This window comes from Oryctolagus cuniculus, chromosome 7 (assembly GCF_964237555.1).
Source record: "Oryctolagus cuniculus chromosome 7, mOryCun1.1, whole genome shotgun sequence".
Lineage (NCBI taxonomy): Eukaryota > Metazoa > Chordata > Mammalia > Lagomorpha > Leporidae > Oryctolagus > Oryctolagus cuniculus.
This window is the reverse complement of record NC_091438.1, coordinates 159,777,942-159,799,115: the sequence shown is the minus strand read 5'-3', so window position 1 is coordinate 159,799,115 and position 21,174 is coordinate 159,777,942. Positions and strand designations below refer to the sequence as shown.

General features: G+C 52.7%; 1 protein-coding gene and 1 long non-coding RNA gene across 4 annotated transcripts in view; one reads left to right on the top strand and one right to left on the bottom strand.

Moving 5' to 3' along the window:
- The window catches only part of TNFRSF9 (TNF receptor superfamily member 9), a 36,476-nt gene extending 15,703 nt beyond the window's left edge, over positions 1-20,773 (bottom strand). The window contains exons 1-5 of one of the 3 annotated variants that reach the window (XM_070077057.1): positions 3,841-4,173; positions 3,470-3,612; positions 2,423-2,601; positions 1,595-1,702; positions 86-223 (exon numbers count right to left, since the gene is read on the bottom strand). In XM_070077057.1, coding sequence (XP_069933158.1) covers positions 86-223; positions 1,595-1,702; positions 2,423-2,537 — 361 coding nt within the window. In that variant the 5' untranslated portion in view covers positions 2,538-2,601; positions 3,470-3,612; positions 3,841-4,173. Of the gene's footprint in view, positions 1-85; positions 224-1,594; positions 1,703-2,422; positions 2,602-3,469; positions 3,804-3,840; positions 4,174-17,558 lie in introns of those variants that run through there. The other 2 variants (XM_051856886.2, XM_008265973.4) reach the window with 2 other exon arrangements.
- Positions 16,543-18,216, top strand: LOC138850442 (uncharacterized). Its single transcript, XR_011390203.1, has 2 exons — positions 16,543-16,752; positions 17,371-18,216. It is a non-coding gene; the product is annotated as an uncharacterized lncRNA (long non-coding RNA).
- Positions 20,774-21,174: the final 401 nt, after the last annotated feature.

Sequence of the window (21,174 nt, the reverse complement as noted above, 5' to 3'; positions counted from 1 at the left end):
TTTACTTTCTGTTCAAAGGATGAAGACCTAAGCTAATGACATGTTTATATATGAACTTGGGCCAGATTATGAGGAACAAACCTACCCTCCTTTGTGAACTCTTGACCTTGCTCACAATCCTGTTCACACATGCTGCAGCCCGGCCCCAGGCAGTGGAACCCGGCAATGCATTCACACTCGGTGTCACTGGTCGGGGAGCACGGCTTCTTGGTCCTGAAAACACCTGCAAAACCCCAGGCACACTGTGACCCTCGACCTCCCAATCCGGATACATCCTGATGCGTGATGCTGACTCTCCTTATAGCTTCCTGGTGACTTCTGAATGCAACATTTACTGAAGACCTTTTTAGACTTTTGCAGTTAGAAGCCTCTGTCGCAGGAGGCGTGTTTGGCCTGGGGGGGGGGGGGGGGATGTCCACACCCCACACTAGAGTGCCTGAGCCTGAGGCCCAGCTCTGCTCCCAATTCCAGCGTCCTGGCAGTGGGGGTGGCTCAAGGGGTTGGATTCCTGCCTGCCACAGGGGAGTGACACAGATTGAGTTCTAGCTCTCACTTTCAGCCTGGCCTACTTTTGACTGCTGCAAGTATTTGGGGAGTGAACCAGGGTATAAAAACTAGCTCTCAGGGCCAGCGTTTGGCACACTAGGTTAATCCTCTGCCTGTGGTGCCGGAATCCCACATGGGCGCCGGTTCTAGTCCCAGCTGTTCCTCTTCCAGTCCAGCTCTCTGCGGTGGCCTGGGAAAGCAGTAGAAGATGGCCCAAGTCCTTGGGCTCCTGCACCCATATGGAAGACCAGCAAGAAGCACCTGGCTCCTGGCTTCAGATCGGCGTAGCTCCAGCCATTGCAGCCATCTGGGGAGTGAGCCAACGGAAGGAAGAGCTTTCTCTCTGTCTCTCTCTCACTGTCTGTAACTCTACCTGTCAAATAAATAAATAAATAAAATCTAAAAAAAAATTTAAAAAGCTAGCTCTCTTTTTCTCTCTCCGCCTCGGAAGTAAATAAATAAATAATTTAAAATTTTTCGTTCCCAGGGCAGGCATAATGGTTCAGTGAGTTGAGATACCACCTGGGATGCCTGCATTCCATACTGGAGTGATGGTTCGAGTCCTGGTTGCTCTTCCAATCCGGCTCCCTGCTAATGTGCTTGCGAACCAGCAGATGATGGCTCAAGTCCTCGAGTCTCTGCCACCCACATGGGAAACTCAGATGGAGTTCTTGGCTCCTGGCTTTAGCCTAGCCCAGCCCTAGCTGTTGTGGCTATCTGGAGAGTAAACCAATGGGTGGAAGATATCTATCTATCAATCTATATCTCTCTTTCTCTGTCACGCTGCCTTTCAAATAGTAAGTAAATAAATCTCCAAAACATTCATTCTCCACTGAAAAAAGAACTTCTCTCATCAAACAAATGTTTCCCCTAATATTTAACAAGCTCAATCTATAAGTAATCGCATTATTCTATTTTGCTAGAACTGCCCATTGACAGGGGAATCAATATCACTGATGCTTGAGATTTTCAGTAGAGACCAGTCAGTAAGCAGGGAATAAACACTTCTCTTTCCTGATGAACAGCATCACGTCTTTTGAAATCGTACCTTCACAGCGCCTGCACAGCACACAGGTCCGCTGTCCACTGCCACAGGAGAGGCTATTGGGAGGACAGGGAACAAAAATCGGATTCCTGCTTTTCCCACAGAAAGTACCTAAAAAAAAGCAGAAAACAGCTGTGCATGTTTGACAATGGATGACCGTCACTCAAAGTATTATGACATTTCAAGAAAATTAGAATAAAATAAAAAGATTCCTTTTCTGTAGGTCACAGTGATAAACATTTTGTTGACTGCTTTTTTGAAATTACACATTTGCAAGATTTTGCTTAGCGTAATCACAGACTTAGAAACAATGTATGTACACATATATAGATACATACAATTTAAAATCAATTTTGCGAGGGAATGTTTTCACCATCTATGAGTAAAACTGAATGGTTCTCTTGACTACCCAGGAGCCCACCATGAGTGGGTCCAAGGGGAGCCCAATGGCCCTGGACGGTTCACTGGAAATGACACGTGCCTGACTTCTCCCACCGTGAAGCCCTCTGCACCTGCCGGCCCCCTGCCGTGCCCACAGTCTGAGCACAGGGGCTCGGACACAGAACCAACGTTCATCGAGGTCCTGGGGTGTGCCCGGCTCCCCTTTCGGGGGACCTTCCTTGAGGTCCTAAGAGACAGGTTCTCTCATGATCCCCAGGCACAGGAGGTTCACCGATGTGGCTGTGTTCACACAACCAGCATGCAGCATCCCATACACACGTACAAGTGAAGGAAGGAAAGGTCACGGCACAGGAGGGCTTCAGCCCTGGGCACTGACAGACGCACGTTCTCCCCAGAGCAGACCAGGGTGCCCGTTAGCCCGGTACTCACCAGCTGGGCAGTTAGCACAGGGTCCCTGCACCGATCTCGCTCTCTCCACGTTCATGACCAGCAGCACGGCTGCCACCATGTTGTAGTAGCTGCCTCCCATGATGAAGTCTTGCATAGAGCGGACACGAGCAGAGCCCCAGAGGATTCCACTCAAAGGAGTTGGTCTCACAAATGTCCCTCTGCAAAAGGCAAAAATCCCAGGGCTGAGGTGGTTTCTCCTTTCAGAATTATCTGCATTCCAACCACGACCTGTTCTCATATTCCATAGGACCATCACTCAGACGATGACGGAACGATACAGAAAAGCAGCAAATTCACAGACACGACCTGTAGTTTTGTGCATGCCTGCCAGTGTAGACACGACCTGTAGCCTCGTGCACACCTGCCAGTGTAGACACGACCTGTAGCCTCGTGCACGCCTGCCAGTGTAGACACGACCTGTAGCCTCGTGCACACCTCCCAGTGTAGACACAACCTGTAGCCTCGTGCACACCTGCCAGTAGACACGACCTGTAGCCTCATGCAGGCTTGCCAGTGTAGACACGACCTGTAGCCTCATGCAGGCCTGCCAGTATAGACACGACCTGTAGCCTCGTGCAGGCTTGCCAGTATAGACACGACCTGTAGCCTCGTGCACGCCTGCCAGCCAGTGCGATTCCCAGCAGTCCTGCCCAAATGCAGAAATAACCACGGCAAGGGTGCCAGCTGCCCCACAAGGGAGTCCTCAGGAGAGGGTCTCGGTGGCCCCCAGAGGCCCCCTTCGGTGAGAAGCAGTGTCGTGACCTCTGCTCCCCTAGCTGAGCTCTCGGCTCTCCTGCTCATCACATTTGTCTTAAATGGAGACCCAGGCTTGCCTGCTGCGGCATTTGAAGCCCGTGTTCCAGCAAAACTAAGGAATGTGAACGTCTCCTCAGCCAGGGTCTCGATCTTTAAGAGGAGCTGTGACCACGAGAAGGCAAGAAGCAGGGTAGAGATGTGTCAGGGAGCCCAGCCACTGCGCTCTCCCCACCCAGTCCCCTCACCCCCGTCCACCCCAGACGGACAAACCTGGAGACCCCGGGGCTTCCGAGGACGCTCCGCTCCTCGCTGTCCAGGGTGTTCTGCTGCTGAGGACGGCTGCAGGTCAGACCCCGGGACCGGTGACTCAGCCGGGGCGGAGCCTCGTGGGAAGTCCCCGCCACGATTTCCTCCTGTGAAGTGGTTTGTTTGATATTTTCTGACCCTGAAATCCCCCAGAGCCCCTGCACCCTCTTGATAATGGCACTTCTGACCGTTTCTTGGAATCATCTCTGTCACTGGGACGTTGTCCAGAGGACTTCGGGAATGGAAATCGGTTGCTGACAGTAGCTCTCTGTGCAAAGCTTGTAGAATGTCCTTAAAGTATCTGAGAATCAAGAGAAGAAACCTGCCGTACTAACCCCATAATCCCAGCGGTGCCGTAGCGAGCGTCCCTTAGGTACAGCGGAGGTCCCAGGTCCCGCTGTGGTCACTCCTGGGGCAACATTACACACGCGGGCAAACTGAGGCTGCAGGTCTGCTCAGACAGCAGGACAGAGCCGCGGGGCCCTGGACAGCCCGGTCCTGTTCACTGTGCTCCTTGCCGTGCAGGGGAGACAGGGGCCGGGGCACAAGATGGAGAGACAGAGGCGAGGGAAGAGTAGCATTTACACGACTGAGTGGGGGAAACCTGCGAGGGATTTTTAGAAAGTCATGATCTCAAATTTTAAAATATCTGCATTTGAGAGACAGACAGACAGACACATAAGAAAGCGAGCTCCTGTGTGCTGGTTCACCCCCACGTGCCCACAACGCTGGGTCTGCGAGCTCAGGCCACGTCTCCCACGTGGGGGGCAGGCACCCAGCTACTGGAGCCCCCTCTGCCACCTCCCAGGGTCTGCATGGCAGGAAGCTGGAGCCGGAAGCTCAAGGCAGGGATCAGCCCAGGGGCTCTGATGTGGGATGCAGGGGTCTTAAACGTTAGGCTAAACACCTACTGCTCTCAGATGTTTTTAAAGAAAAATGTGGAGGAAGAAGAGGCCAGAAAGAAGGCAGAAGATGAGGAGGAGGAGGAGGAGGAAGGGGAGGAGGAAGGGGAGGCTGCTTCAGGGACTCAAAGGGGAACCTGTCAAGTGCGAGTGGCCAAGACCGTCAGGACCACCAGCACGGCCATCCCATATGGGCGCCATTCTAGTCCCGGCTGCTCCTCTTCCGATCCGGTTCTCTGCTATGGCCTGGGAAAGCAGTAGAAGATGGCCCAAGTCCTTGGGCTCTGGCACCTGTGTGGGAGACTGGGAAGAAGCTCCTGGCCCCTGGCTTCGGATTGGCTCAACTCCAGGCATTGCAGCCATTCAGAGAATAAACCAGTGGATGGAAGATTTCTCTCTCTGCCTCTACCTCTCGGTAACCCTGCCTTTCAAATAAATAAATAAATAAATCTAAAATAGAAAAAAAAAAAAGTGCGCAATTGGGTGGATCTTAGTGTGTTCACCACCCCTATCCAATTCCAGACTTTTCCACCGGTCAAAAAGAAATCCCGAAAAAGCCATTGTAATTCATAAACTGTACTTTGGAAATTTATATTTATTAAATAAAAGTTAAAAAAAAGAGGAAAAAAAAAAAAGAAATCCCATGCCCGTCAGCAGTCACTCCCATTCTCCTGTCCCCCGGCGCCCACGCCCACTAATCTGCTTCCTGTCCCTTGCCTGTTCTGAACATTTCATAAAGAGGCAGTCACACGCGGCCAGTCTCGTGGTGCTGCGCTAAGCCGCTGCTTGCAACGTTGGCATCTCTTATTGGAGTGCCAGTTCAAGTCCCTGCTGCTCCGATTCCACCTGATGTGCCTGTGAAGGCAGCAGATGATGGCCCAAGTATTTGGGTCCCTGTCACCAATGTTGGAGACCAAGGTGGATGGAGTTTCTGGCACCTGGCTTTGGTTTGACCCAGAGTTGGCCATTGCCGCCATCTGAGAGATGAACGAATGGATGGAAGAGCTCTCTCTTTCTCTCTCTTTTCTGTCACTCTGCCTTTCAAATAAATAAATAAATCTTTTTAAAAACGCAGTCATATAATATGTGGTCTGTCAGTACTTCATTCCTTTCCATGGCTGAATAAATAGTGCATTGTGTGCATAAACCTCATATTGTTTATCCATTCCTCAACTGATGGACATTTGGACTATTTCCACCTTTGGCTACTTTTTTTTTTTTTTTTTTTCATTTTATTTGAAAGGAAGAGAGATGGAGACGGACAGAGAGACTCTTCCATGCACTGGATCGCTCCCCAGGTGGTTGCAACAGCCAGGGCAGAGCCCGCCTGAAGCCAGGAACCCCGCACGGAATCTGATCTCTCACATGGCGGCAGGAACCCAAGCGCTTGAGACACCACCTGCTGCTCCCCAGGGCGCATGTCAGTGGGCAGCTGGACTCAGGAGGGGAGCTGGGCTTCGAAGCCAGGCTCAAATACGCCCGCCCTCTGGCTGTTACGGATAACATCGCTGTGGACAGATGAGTGCACGTTTTTGTGTAGACATACATTTTCAGAGGCAGCACGGGGGAGGAGCGTGGCTGTGTTCACTTTGCAGGCAGTCACAGGCTGTTTTCCACTCGGCTGCACCATTTCACATTCACACCAGCAAGGAACGGGGTTTAAATTTCCCCACATCGTGTTAACACTTGGTACTTTCCCATTAGAAAAAAAACTCCTGGCCACCTCAGTGGGTATGAAGTGGGATTTCATGGTGGCTTTGACTTGCTACCCTTAATCCCTGGTTTTACCACACACACACACAATGTGAGCACACACGCGTGGGCACACACACACACACACATGGGCACGCACGTGCCCTACGTACCAGAAGCAGTAGGGTTTAGCACTGTGGTTCGGAGCCCACACAGGCAGACCTAGGCTGAATCTAGGCTCTGCCATTTGAGGCTGGGTAACCTTTGAGCAGGCGTCTGCACCTCTGTCGGCTCACTTTTTCCGACCCTCACAGGAACAGGAACACCGTAAGCCACCCCATTTAGTGACGACCGAGTGAAACAATGAACTTTAAGCTCTTAGCTCACTGCCTGGTACGCAGCTCTCAAGACAACAGCGACTGCTACGACGAGACCTCGTGTGTTCAAGGTCCCTTCCCACCCTTGGCGGTCAGTCAGGCTGGGCAGGGCGGGGCAGGGAGGGCCGCAGGAGGGGAAATGCACTCACACTGTGAGGGCTGCTGAGAGTCCCTCTACCTAGGCCACTTCGGGGTGCCCAGCCCCAGCTTGGGCAGAATGGGCTGCTGGAAGAACATCGCCCCCCAGAACGGAGACTGCCGCGTGGGAGGCCCAAATCCCACATCACGGAGCCTGGATTCAGTCCTGGCTCCACTTCCAATTCCAGCTTCTTGCTGATGCAAACCCTGGGAGGCAGGGGGAGATAGCACAAGTACTTGGGTCCCTGCTGCCCACACGGGAGACCTGGACTGGGACATCTGGAGAGTGAGCCGGTGGACGGAAGGGGTTTGCCTCTCTCTGCCTCCCATATAAAAAATAAACTCAAAGCTTTTTGAAAAAAAAAAAAAATGAGACCGCTGATCATCTTCTAACACTTTCAACGTCACCATCTAACCAGAGGACCACCTCATTTACATGTGGTATCCTGTGTTTAATACTGCAACGTGCCATTTCACAGACTGAATATTTAACCGCATGCTACTCACTCATCCACGTTTCTGGATAGGCTGTGGGCAGAGCGACTCCTCCTCTGCAGGTGACGTAGCTCATTTCCCAGCACAGCAATTACTTCACTTTCTCAAGGTTGTACGCCAAGTGCCACAGAAGTCTTCACTGAGCTAGGAGATTCTCAAGATTAGATCTTCCAGCCAAGAGTAAGACGAAAGCAACCACTTCTGAATTATTCTACCCAAGGAAGCGCTCGACCACATGTAGGCTTTTAAAGAGCTCACATTGCTGAATTTTGTGTGATAAAACCATCATGGTCAGCTAAGGCAAATTCTATGGCTACCCAGATTTATCTATTGTCTAAGCTAGCAACGGGTGTGAAATTCTTTTAGTATGATTTTCATTTGTTTCAAAATAAGTGTGACACGGGGCCAGCACCGTGGCTCACTTGGTTAATCCTCCACCTATGGCGCCAGCACACCGGGTTCTAGTCCCGGTCGGGGCGCCGGATTCTGTCCCAGTTGCTCCTCTTCCAGTCCAGCTCTCTGCTGTGGCCCACGAGGGCAGTGGAGGATGGCCCACGTGATTGGGCCCTGCACCCGCATGGGAGACCAGGAAGAGGCGCCTGGCTCCTGGCTTTGGATCGGCGCAGCACCGACTGTGGCGGCCATTTGGGGAGTGAACCAATGGAAGGAAGACCTTTCTCTCTGTCTCTCTCTCTCACTGTCTGTAACTCTACCCATCAAATAATATATATATATATATATATATATATATATGACATTGCATTTTCCCCTTTAGCGCTCTGATCTCTCAAGCGCAAACAAAAATTCATCCCTTCCAGAAAACCTTCCCAAATGAGATGACACACTCCCAACAAACCATCAACAACACTTCAGCAGCATGAGTTGTATCTGTGTCATCACTTTCTCAACACCCCAGTCCACACAAAGGAGCAGATTCTGCCCAGTTTTTAGGGACTATGGGCCTCATGTTGAGTTTCTCCAGCGAATACACTTGACCCTAAACTGCAAACATGACAAAGAAGACACTTGCAAGGAGGAAGAGAGACAGCCTCTCTAAAGAGCTGTCCTGGGCCGGCGCCGCGGCTCACTAGGCTAATCCTCCGCCTTGCAGCGCTGGCACCCCGGGTTCTAGTCCCGGTCAGGGTGCCGGATTCTTCCCGGTTGCCCCTCTTCCAGGCCAGCTCTCTGCTGTGGCCCGGGAGTGCAGTGGAGGATGGCCCAAGTGCTTGGGCCCTGCACCCCATGGGAGACCAGAAGAAGCACCTGGCTCCTGCCTTCGGATCAGCGCGGTGTGCCAGCTGCAGTGCGCCAGCCGCGGCGGCCATTGGAGGGTGAACCAACGGCAAAGGAAAACCTTTCTCTCTGTCTCTCTCTCACTGTCCACTCTGCCTGTCAAAAAAAAAAAAAACAAAAACAAACAAACAAAAAAAAAAACAGTATGACCGAATTTGATTCTGATTACAGATGTACCCATGCTCCTTTAAAATACTTTTGAGAGGTAGAGAAAGGCAGAAAAAAGGGCACTCCTGTCTGCTGGTTCACATCTCAGACGCCTGCAGTAGCCAGGGTTGGGCCAGTGGAAGCCAGGAGAAGGGACTGCAACCTGGGACTCCTCAGGGGTGGCAGGAACCCGATTACTGGAGCCCCCACTGCTGCCTCCAGGGTCTGCACTGGCAGGAAGCTGGAGTCAGGAGCCTGAGCCAGGATTGAAGCCAGGTGGGGCGCAGGCAGCTTAGCCATTCAGGCAGAGTCTGTCCCTGTACATGATCCTTCATGGACTAACAATGTCTCAGGGATAAAAACACACAGAACTCCTCAATTACCATTTATTTGCTCTGTACAGTCATCTTCCTCACTCTCATTTCATGTGTTATAATGGAGAGTATCACATAATTTGTGTTTTGTGGACAGTAATGACAAAGAATTAAAAAATAAAATATAGTTACATCAAATATATACAGATATACGGAATTTATATGTATTTAATATAAACTATGAATGTAAGTATGTAGATCTTAAGAAAAATTGTTTTTCATGTTTGTTTTTAAAGTTATTTTTCTTTCTTTCTTTCTTTTTTTTTTTTTTGACAGGCAGAGTGGACAGTGAGAGAGAGAGAGAGAAAGGTCTTCCTTTGCCATTGGTTCACCCTCCAATGGCTGCCGCGGCCGGCACGCTACGGCCGGCGCACCGTGCTGATCCGAAGGCAGGAGCCAGGTGCTTCTCCTGGTCTCCCATGGGGTGCAGGGCCCAAGCACTTGGGCCATCCTCCACTGCACTCCCGGGCCACAGCAGAGAGCTGGCCTGGAAGAGGGGCAACCAGGACAGAATCTGGCGCCCTGACTAGAACCCAGTGTGCCGGCGCCGCAGGCAGAGGATTAGCCTATTGAGCTGCAGCGCTGGCCGCTACTCCACTTCTGATCCAGCTCCCTGCTAATGCATCTGGGAAAGCAGCAGCAGATGACCCAAGTGCTTGGACTCCCGCACCCACGTGGAAGACCTGGAAGAATCTCCTGGCTATGGATTGGCTCAGCTCTGGCCATTGCGGCCATGTGGGGAGTGAACAAGCAGATGGAAGATCTCTTTCTCTGTCTCTGTCTGTCTCTATAACTCTTTCAAATAAATAAAATAAGTTTTAAAAATAAATGTAAAATATAATACAAAGGGAATCAACTACCAAATAGAATTTTAAATTTTTAAAAAATACGTTGGCGGCCGGCGCCGTGGCTCAATAGGCTAATCCTCCACCTTGCGGCGCTGGCACACCAGGTTCTAGTCCCAGTCAGGGTGCCGGATTCTTCCCGGTTGCCCCTCTTCCAGGCCAGCTCTCTGCTGTGGCCAAGGAGTGCAGTGGAGGATGGCCCAGGTGCTTGGGCCCTGCACCCCATGGGAGACCAGGAGAAGCACCTGGCTCCTGGTTTCAGATCAGCGCGGTGTGCCGGCTGCAGCACGCCAGCCACGGCGGCCATTGGAGGGTGAACCAACGGCAAAGGAAAACCTTTCTCTCTGTCTCTCTCTCACTGTCCACTCTGCCTGTCACAAAAAAAAAAAAAAAAAAAATTTTGTTGGCAGAGAGACAGATCTTTCATCTGCTGATTCAGTCCCCAATGCCCACAATGACCGGGGCTGGGCTAGGATGAGGCCAGGAGCCAAGAACTCCATCCAAGTTTCCCACCTGAGTGGCCGGGACCCAAGCCCTGGAGCCATCACCGGCTGCCCCCCAGGGTGTGAAGTAGCAGGAAGCTGGAATCAGGAGTGGGGCCAAGACTGGAACCCAGACCTGATGTGGATTCAGGGATCCCAAGTGGTGTCTTCACGCCTGTGCCAAATGCCTGCCCCTATCAAACAGCAATTTTAAAACCAACTCATCATGTGGTAATACATGAACTTCTTCATTAACACGTACCTGTCATGACTTGAAATTACTCGAGTCTAAGTGGCATTTTTGGAGTCCCTGTGAGAACCGTAAAGTGATGTGACGGTGACTGATTTCTGGGGGGGTGGGGGGGTGGGGGGGGGAAGCCGCGTGTACCATAGCCTCGGCTGCGCTTTGTGAGTTTTGCATTCAAAGGGGCAGAAAACGCTAGATTTCGTAAGGGTTAGTGAAATCAAAGGCGGCCCCTTTCGTCCCAGTTCAGAGGATGCCTGAATTTTGTCTGTGCCTGCCCGGGCGCCTGGGCACTGCGCGGGCTCAAGCCCCAGATGGAGTCAGCGCTGCTAGTGCGTTTGCCAGTGGTGTCAGCCCTGGGAACTCGGTCTCCCTCCAGGAAGAGCTACTTCCACTTCATTGCCTCCGACTCTGTCACTGCCTCTATCTTCAGACAAAGGCCCCTTTTACACCCGAGCTTCCCCTCCTCACCTTCACCGCGACGCCCCTCTGGGCTTTCTGGCAACAGCTATCCACAGGGGCTGCCCTGCAGACGCCACACCGAACACTTCGTATTTGATTTGCCTCTTCTCTCTGTGAGGCAGAACGGTTCCTGTTCTAACCTGGAGGGAAGAGAAACCGAGGGAACTCCAGGACCCCAGCAAGGACCAGTGGAAGCATCGGTGTCTATACAGGCTTTGCCTCCCCTGCCTCCTCCACCTCACAGTCAGCCTTTGAGGTGCGCAGGTCCTGTGAGCCCTGTCTGCAGACGGGGGACCTAAGACGTCAGGGAGAAACAGGGTGTCAGGCTCACTTGGCTGGCGTGGGCCATACCTGGGTTAGACCCAGATGGGCTGGGGGCAGAGAATACTCGTTCCCACCCACCTTCTCCTGGGCAGAGAGAGGCCACGGCTGGAACCCAGGTCTTCTCCCTCCACAGCCGCCTGAACACGCGGCCAGGAGCTACGACTGACTCAGAAGCTACTCCCCGTGGTTGGTTCCTGTGAATGAATAGAAAGACGTGCTGAGTCAGCCGCCATGAATGAGACTGAAGGCAGCGGTCGGGGAGCTGAGTGGGAAACCACACCGGATCTCATCTATGTGAATGACTGCCAGAGACCCAAGGTCAAGGTCACCTTCGAGATATGTGACAAGCAGCACAACTGACAGCCTTCCAGTAACCACTTTTAGAGGGTACTAGGCGGATCTCTCTTTTTTAATATTTATTTATTTGAAAGTCAGAGTTACACAGAGAGAGAAGAGAGAGAGAGAGAGAGAGAGAGAGAGAGAGAGGTCCTCCATCCGATGGTTCACTCCCCAATTGGCAGCAACAGCCGGAGCTGCACCCATCTGAAGCCAGGAGCCAGGAGCTTCTTCCAGGTCTCCCATGTGGTGCAGGGGCCCAAGGACTTGGGCCATCCTCTACTGCTTTCCCAGGCCACAGCAGGGAGCTGGATTGGAAGTGGAGCAGCTGGGTCTCGAATCTGTGCCCATATGGGATGCTGGCGCTTCAGGCCAGGGCGTTAACCCACTGTACCACAGTGCCAGCCCCATAGGCTAACCTTAAAACAACAGCGGCCATCTGGGGAGTGAACCATCGGATGGAGGACCTCTCTGTCTGTCTGTCTGTCTGTCTCTCTCTCTCTGCCTCTCCTCTCTCTCTGTAACTCTGACTTTCAAATAAATAAATCTTAAAAAAAAAAAAAAAAACGAACAAACATGTACGTGCAAACAAACCCAAAACTATTAAATAAGCAAGTCTTCTGTACTGGGAACTTCTGGAGAGAGCTGGGACACACGCTGCTACAGGGGAATGCCTCCTTTGGGCTGCCCGGGACACTCGTGACAGAGCAGTATCACCCCCAAAGGGACGTGACTGGGCAGATGCTCCGCCTGTGGGGTACCAGCTCCCCACCCCTGGCATTCATCTGGGGCACCCGGAAGGCAGTGCTATTAACTTCAGTAAGTACGCAAATCGTATCCAACTGCTTCATGAACGCAGCTTTTGTCAGCTAACACTCAGTATTTTTTTAAAGATTTATTTTATTTATTTGGAAGGCAGAGTCAGAGAGGAAGGGAGGGAGGGATGGAAACGAGAGAGAGAGAGACAGAGAGAGAGAGCGCGCCTTCCATTTGCTGGTTCACTCCCTAAATGGTCAAAACAGCCAGGAGCCTGACACTCATCAGCTTTTCACAAGTAGGTGCAGGGGCCCAGGTACTTGTCCATCCTCCACTGCTTTCCCAGGTGCGTTCGCAGGGATCTGGATCAGAAGTGGAGCAGCCGGGATTTGAACCAGCACCACAGCTGCTTATCCAGCTGTGCCACAGCAGCCCCAACATTCAGTATTACTCCTCCACATAAGAAGACAACATCAGGAGACGCACTTTGTTTCTTTGTGATATCTTAAACAGTAACCACTATCAGCTACCGAGTAACTTCACTCACAAATCATTCTGGTTCTCCTTCCACAAAACCTGTCTCCTGTTCTCTTGGGTTCCCAGGATGATGGAAGAGCGGGGCGTAAACCATTGGCGCTCATTAAGATTCCTTTTCCAGTTAAATGTTGCTGCGCTGAGAGTTCCAGAGTTCCTGTTAAGTTGTAAAGACTTCACGTATGACCCTGTGGTCATACACACACACACACATGTATGACCCTGTGGTTATATACACACATATGACCCTGTGGTTATATACACACATATGACCCTGTGGTTATATACATACACACATATGACCCTGTGGTCATACATACACACACATATATGACCCGTGGTTATACACACACACGTATGACCTGTGGTTACATACATACACACATATGACCTGTGGTTATATATACACAAATGTATATGACCTGTGGTTATATACATACACACATATGACCCTGTGGTTATACATGCACACACGTATGACCTGTTGTTACATACACACACACATATGACCCTGTGGTTATACATGCACACACGTATGACCTGTGGTTATATACATACACACATATGACCCTGTGGTTATACATACACACACGAATGACCTGTGGTTATATACATACACACATATGACCCTGTGGTTATACATGCACACACGTCTATGACCTGTGGTTATATACATACACACACGTCTATGACCTGTGGTTATATACATACACACATATGACCCTGTGGTTATACATGCACACACATATATGACCCTGTGGTTATATACATACACACATATGACCCTGTGGTTATAGATGCACACACGTATATGACCTGTTGTTATATACATACACACATATGACCCTGTGGTGTTATACATACACACACGTATGACCTGTGGTTATACATACACACTCGTATGACCTGTTGTTATATACATACACACATATGACCCTGTGGTGTTATACATATACACATTTGACCCTGTGGTCATACATACACACATATGACCCTGTGGTTATACATACACACATGACCTTGTGGTGTTATACATACACACTCGTATGACCTGTGGTTATATACATACACACATATGACCCTGTGGTGTTATACATACACACATGTATGACTTGTGGTTATAGACACACACGTATATGACCTATGGTTATATACATACACACATACACATATGACCCTGTGGTTATGCACATGCACACACATGACCCTGTAGTGTTTTATACACACACACACGCACACAGATATACATATCTACAGGCTCTGTTACATGCTTCCTCAAGCAATCTGTTTCATTATTGTCATTATATTAGCCTCTAGCTCTTGCCAAGGCATCAAACTGCACAGCACTTCCTGAACGCCCCGTGCAAGGCTGCGAGGTGTGCCCGTTTACTCCCGCGCTGCATCCATCATTCCCCTCAAGCCGGCTTCGCTGTTGCCAAGATGCCAGGCACACGCCTGCGCCAGGCCTTCACTTGGTTTTCTCGCCCAAGACGCTCTTCCTCTTGCTGTGACTTGTCCCCTCCTATTTGGGTTTCCTCCTTTGGACAAAAAGCAAGCCTTGAACACGAAGGGTCACACACACCCTTTATTCTCTCCTGCCCCTCCATCTTTCATTTACAGCCCCCATCGCCGCCTGGCAGGGATCTGTGAGTGGACCTGTTCACTGTCTGTCTTTCCCCCACCGGACAGAAGCTCCGAGAGCCAGGACTCTTCACTGAGGTAGCCCCGGCACGCACAGCAGCGCCAGGAGAGCAACAAAGGCGTCTCAAACCAAAGGCTGAGCCCCGTGAGGCTCAGCCGCGGCACCACCCAAGAGCTGTCACAGCCTTGGTCACAGAAGTCACTGATTCTGTAATGGGAGGGCGCGTGTGAGGAGGGACTGGCAGGAGTCCAGCGACACAGCAGAGGAAACGGCAGGGCCTCGCCCAGCAGACAGAACGACGAGGGCACAGCAGGTAAGAGCGTGGCAGCCAGGAGGAAAGCGTACTGAGCTGCACTGGGTAGATGCCCACGTGGTCGCATACCCACTGTGGGGTTAACCACCGACGTGGGCCTCACAGCCTAGATCAGCAGACCCGCTCGCTGCAGACACCCAAAACCACCAGAATATTTGGTCCTCAGCCTGGGGGCGGCAGCACTGAGATGTGAGAGACACCTCCAGCACAGTTAAAAGGCAGCCGCGGTGGGGCCGAGGAAGTTCCGCTGGGCTCCAGTGTGTGCCGCTGGGCGGAGAGGAATCTGGGTTCCAGTGTGTGCCGCTGGGCGGAGAGGAATCCTTCTGCCCACCGAGAGGCTGTTGCTGTGGCTCCTGCTGCTTCCAGGCTTTGGGATCTGAAAACATCCCGAGAGCAGAGTCAGAATTCAGGGCTGCAACAGAAGTACTGAGAAGGGGCCCAGTGCTTCAGCTGCGATCACAGGGGGTCCTGCGTACTTCTGGGCAGCCATAGCCATTGCCATCTTGCAAGTGCGAAGTATTTAAAAGCTTGATAACCCATATTTTTAAAAAGATTTATTTATTTATTTGGAAGGCAAAATTAGAGAGGTAGAAGCAGAGGGGGGGGGGCATCCTTCTGTTGGCTCATTCCTCAAATGGCCACGTGGAAGCCAGGAGCGTCATCCGGGTCTCCCACATGGGTGTAGGGGCCCTAGGACTTGGGCCTCCTTCTGCTGCTTTCCCAGGCGAATTAGCAGGGAGCTGGATCGGAAGCGGAGCAATCAAGAAACCAACGGGCTGTCTACACCGGATGCGGACGGTTTAACGCACTGAGCCACAGGGCAGGCTGGAGGACCTCTTATCGAAACTAAATAATCGGATATTACTCCTGAACTCCCGCAACTCCGTCCGCTCACCTGATAGGCTGCAGAGCAACTGCTGACACGGGGGTGCGGGTGGGGGGAGTCGGTATTTATTGCAAATCGCACAGCGTGGAGCCAGGCCGCTCCCTCTGACGTCCCAGGCTGCCTGAGGGGCTCCGGGCAAAGGGTCTTACAGACTAAAGCTGGGGCTACAGGTGCGTGCTCAGCGCACGGCAGGTCCCTGGCTGCTCTGCAGTACCGAGTTTGGGACTTTTCTGTGATGGCAAATCCTTCAAAAATAAAACAAACGAGGGCACAGTGGGCTAGTGGGCCTGGCATCACGACGTCGCCCGTGGAGGGCGGCCCGGGCGCTACAGCCTCAACTCAGCCCATTTCAGTAAACCCAGGGGAGGCCGGGACCCGGCGGGGTCTGCTTGGGGCTCGGCTTCTCTCACCGCGACACGCGACACCCACGACCACACACGCCCGGCAGGGACACGCAAAGCGAACACGCTGCCCAAGGCCCAGTTTCCAGAGGGCGCCGCCGAGGGGAGCCGCGCGTCAGACTGGCCGGCGCCTCCGGACGCCAAAGACCCCGGCGGGCGGGGGCTGACCGACCGCGAGGCGCTCGGGGCGCCGGCCCCGCACCAGGCACGCTCTCCTCGGACTCGGGGGAAGTCTGCGGGACCACAGAACGGCAACGCCCTTCACGCTCCGCCCTGAACAACGCAACCCTCCACGCGCTCCAGTTCTCTCCTCTGCGCCCAGCCGCGACCCCCGCGCCGCACCCACCGGCTCTGCCGCGCATGCTCCGCCCCGCCCACTGCGGCCGGGCTCGGCCAATCGCGGGCGCCGCCGGAAGTGAGCATGACGTCACTGCGGGCCCGCCAGTCCGCTTCCGGCGCGCGGAGCGCCGTGGGAGTGGTGCTGGGAGGCCCACGCTCGGGGGGCTTTTCGCGCCCGGTGGCAGCCGAGGCCGGGTCGTTCTCGGGGCTCCTTGCAGACCGCAGGGTCAGAATTTCCCGCCTCGCGCCAGCACCGCCTCGAAAGGTCAGGGCTCGCCCACTCTTCTCCGGTGCCGCCGACCTAACCTTTGAGGTGCTGCCGAGTGGAAATTCTCAGTGTCGCGGGACCTCCGGGGGGGGGTCCTGACCCAGCTTTTGTGGGGTGTCGAGAAGTACGTTGTTAGTGCCCCCCAAGTCTGGTTTAAGTCCCACCTCTCCGGTGAGGCTGGAACGCAGGTGCCTCGTCCGGTGAAACGAGTGAGGTACCAGAGCTAAGATTAGGATTAGAAGTTGGTTAAAAAAACACGAAAGCGTTAACGTGTAGCAATATTCAGAGTAGAATACTGAGTGGTTCCTGAGCACCTGCCGGGGGTCGGGCAGCGACACGCGGGAGGGGTCCACGGGCTTCACAGGGCCAGAAAATGCCCGGAGGCAAAGTGCTGCCCGTGAAATCAAGGGGCAGGCGCACGGACGTGCCGCAGCCTGACTTAGGCCTGGGGCCGGGGGTCGGGGTGACCCCGGTGGTTCTGGGGGCAGCCGGGCCTCGGAACCGGGAGGAGGCTGTGGGTGGCAGCGGCCAGCCCGCTGTCGGGTGCTGAGCGTCTGAAATGTGATTGCCGCGGACCCTGATTCCTTAACCCAGGGTAGTTTGTGCGTCTCGCAGCAGGCAGACTGGAGGGAGTGGGCGGCCCGGGCGCTTCTGCCTGGAAACGGGCTGAGCCATGAGCTGTCCTCATTGCCGGGACTCAAGCAACGCTTCTTGGTACGTGGTCTGAATTTCTTGACTTAGTCCTAGACACGTGTGTTGAGAAATCTGTGTGAACTGTAAGGAGAGTCAGAAGTGCTAATTACCTGGTAGTGAGGAAGAATTTCGGGTGGGCGGAGTGTGAAGCCTGGGTCAGGGTCTCTGGGCTGGACCAAGCCTGCGGGGACTCGAGTCCTCGCACCCGGCTGGACCTGTCTTCACCTCTGAATCGACAGTTACCGTAATACCTGCCGGACAGCCAGCACACAGCGGCTGAAGCCCAGTTACCGTAATACCTGCCGGACGGCCAGCGCACAGCGGCTGAAGCCCAGTTACCGTAATACCTGCCGGACGGCCAGCGCACAGCGGCTGAAGCCCAGTTACCGTAATACCTGCCGGACGGCCAGCGCACAGCAGCTGAAGGCAGTAGGCAAGATGACAATTATTAGCATGCTCTTTGAAAAAAGAAAGGGCCTGGTATCGTAGCGCAGAGAGAAGTGGATAGCCCGTACGGGTGCAGGTTCAAGTCCCCGCTGCTCCATGTTGATCCAGCACCTTGCTAATGTGCATGGGAAAGCAGCAGAGATGGCCCAAGTGCCTGGGGCCCCGCACCCGCGCGGGAGACCAACATGGAGGACCAGGCTTCTGGCTTTGGCCTGGCCCAGCTGGCCATTGCAGCCATTGGGGGCGTGAACCAGTGGATGGAAGATAATCAGTCTCTCTAATTCTGCCTTAAAAATAAATAATTTTTTTTAAAAAAAATACTGAGATAGTTAGCAGAAGAAATAAGTTAGAGTTGGAAATATTTGCTCTGGGCACCAGCTGAGCCGTGTCAGTTTGCTGCCGCTGGGCAACACAGGCTTCACTGTGAGGTGCCGTTCGCCATGGCCGCTCTGCTCCAGGTCGCTGGCCGTGCAGGTTGGCTGGGGCAGCTTTGTTCCCCGAGTGTCCTTCTTCAACTCGGGTGGAGAGGCTGCTCCGGCTGCCGTGGGCGAAACTCTCGCTACGGCAACTCGGAACCAGGAGGGCAGGCCTGATCAGCAGGTCAGTACTTTCCCAGGCCGTGGCAGGCCTCTGTGAAGGTTCCACTGGCCAGCAGGAGGGACGCAGGTTCTGAAACACAAGTGGTGGGACTGTACTGAGTGTTCGAGGGCTGGGTGTTGTGGCACACCAGGTTAAGCAACCCCTGGGGATGCCTGTATCCCCACTGGAGCTCTGTTTAAGTCCGGCTCTTCCACTGCTCCGGCTCCCTGCTGGTTTGCCTGGGAAGCAGTGGATAATGGCTCAGCCCGAGCTCCTGGCAGACATGTGGGAGACCAAGAGGGCTCCTGACTTCAGCCTGGGACAGCCCAGGCTATTACAGCCATTTGAGATGTGAATCTTGCAGATAGGATATCTGTCTCCCAGTCTTTCTGTCTCCCTGTCACTTTGTCTTTCTAATAAATAATGTCTCTAAAGAAAATCTGTCTGGGGCCAGCATTCTGGTGTAGTGGGTAAAGCCACCACCCGTCATGTTGGCATTCCACATGGGCGCTGGTTCCCAACCTGGCTGCTCCACGTCTGATCCGGCTCCCTGCTAATGCACCTGGGAGAGTGGTGGAGCATGGCCCAAGTGCTAGGGGCCCTGCACCCACATGGGCGACCTGAAGAAGCTCATGACTCCTGGCTTCAGTCTGGCCCAGTCCTGGCCATTGCAGCCATTCGGGGAGTAAACCAGAAGATGAAAGATATTCTCTCTCTCTGTCTCTGTCTCTTCCTCTCTGTGTAACTCTTTCAAATAAATAAATAAATCTTAAAAAAAAAAAAAAGAAGTATCTGTCTTTTAGAGCCCAGTAGGGGACTGTAGTTCACAATAACCTACTGTATGTTTTATGAGTAATGAGACTGGATGACCTGGAAGGTTCAAAACAGACAGAATGGAAATGTGATTATACTGGTTTTATCAGTGCACACTGAACATGTACTGGAGCACCTCTCTGTACAACATAAATATGTACAGTATGACATGTTAGAAGAATTTTAAGAACATTTCAAGAGCTAAAACAAGATCAAACCCAAAGTTAAACAACAGGAAGCGCACTTCACCCATGCAGATGGGAGGGAAAAGAGTGACTATTTCTGAAAAATAATTCAGTCTACCACATGCAATGATTGGAGTTTTAAAAGTACATGTAACATATCCGTTTGATGAAAGAGTGTGTGGCCTAGTGGTCGGACACTTGGTGTCTGCGTCCCACAGGGGTGCCTGGGTGTGATGCCTGGCTCCTGACTGCTGCAGATGCAGGCCCCGGTAGGCACCAGGTGATGGACCAGATCCTCGGGTTCCTGTCACCGACATATGAGTTCCCGGCTCAGTCCCGGCTGCTGCGGGCATTCGGGGAGTGAACTAGCAGATGGGAACACTCTATTTTCTGTATGTCTCAAAATAATAATCATTTCAAAAGCAATACTGACCCCGATCCATTGCAGACCTGACGGTGATGCCGGTATCTCAGGAGTGTAAACTCTGGTTTGTTCTGCTCCCTGCTGAGCCGTCTGTACTGTGCTGTGGCTGTTTCCTGCCCCAGCAGACCACTACCCTAAACCCCCTTAAGGGTTTACTATGGGGAACGACAGATTTTCCTTCCATCTGCCTAAAACCTTTCGAGTTTTTGTAGCATTGATTTATTTTTTTTATTTATTTTATTTTTTTATTATTATTTTTTTTACAGGCAGAGTGGACAGTGAGTGAGAGAGACAGAGAGAAAGGTCTTGCTTTTGCCATTGGTTCACCCTCCAATGGCCGCCACAGCTGGCGCGCCGTGCTGATCTGAAGGCAGGAGCCAGGTGCTTCTCCTGGTCTCCCATGGGGTGCAGGGCCCAAGCACTTGGGCCATCCTCCACTGCACTCCCTGGCCACAGCAGAGAGCTGGCCTGGAAGAGGGGCAACCGGGATAGAATCCGGCGCCCCTACCGGGATTAGAACCCGGTGTGCCGGCGCTGCAAGGTGGAGGATTAGCCTAGTGAGCCGCGGCGCCGGCTGTAGGATTGATTTATTTAATTTGAAAACTCAATTTTCTTAGACATTTAATTTGAAAAAATATTTTGAGATTCCCCATTTGCTGGTCCTCTTCCCAAATAGCCATGGCTCCAGAAGCCTGGGCTGGGTCAGGCTGAAGCCGGGAGACTCCATCCAGGTCTCCTATAAGGGTGGCAAGAACTTGGGCCCTCCCGTGCTGATTCGCATTAGCAGGAAGCCAGAATCAAGCAGAGCTGGGATTTGAACCCAAGCACTCCTGAAATGGGGATCCCAAGTGGCATCTTTAAAAAAAGATTCATTTATTATGTTTGAAAGGCAGAGTTACAGGGAAAGACGGAGAGAAAGAGAGATCTCACCTGCTGGATCTCTTCAAGTGGCTGCAGCAGCTGGGGCTGTGTCAGAGCAGAGCCAGGAGCTTCTTCCCAGTCTCCCACGCGGGTACAGGGGCCCGAGGACTCGGGCCATCTTCCACTGCTTTCCCAGGCCATAACAGAGAGCTGGATGGGAAGTGGAGCAGCCTTGGGGCTTGCGCTGTGGCATAGCGGGTAAAGCCGCAGCCTGCAGTGCCGACATCCCATATGGGCATAGATTAGAGACCCGGCTGCCCCACTTCCGATCCAGCTCTCTGCAGTGATGGGAAAGCAGCAGTAGAAGATGGCCCAAGTGCTTGGGCCCCTGCACCCGCGTGGGAGACTGGGAAGAAG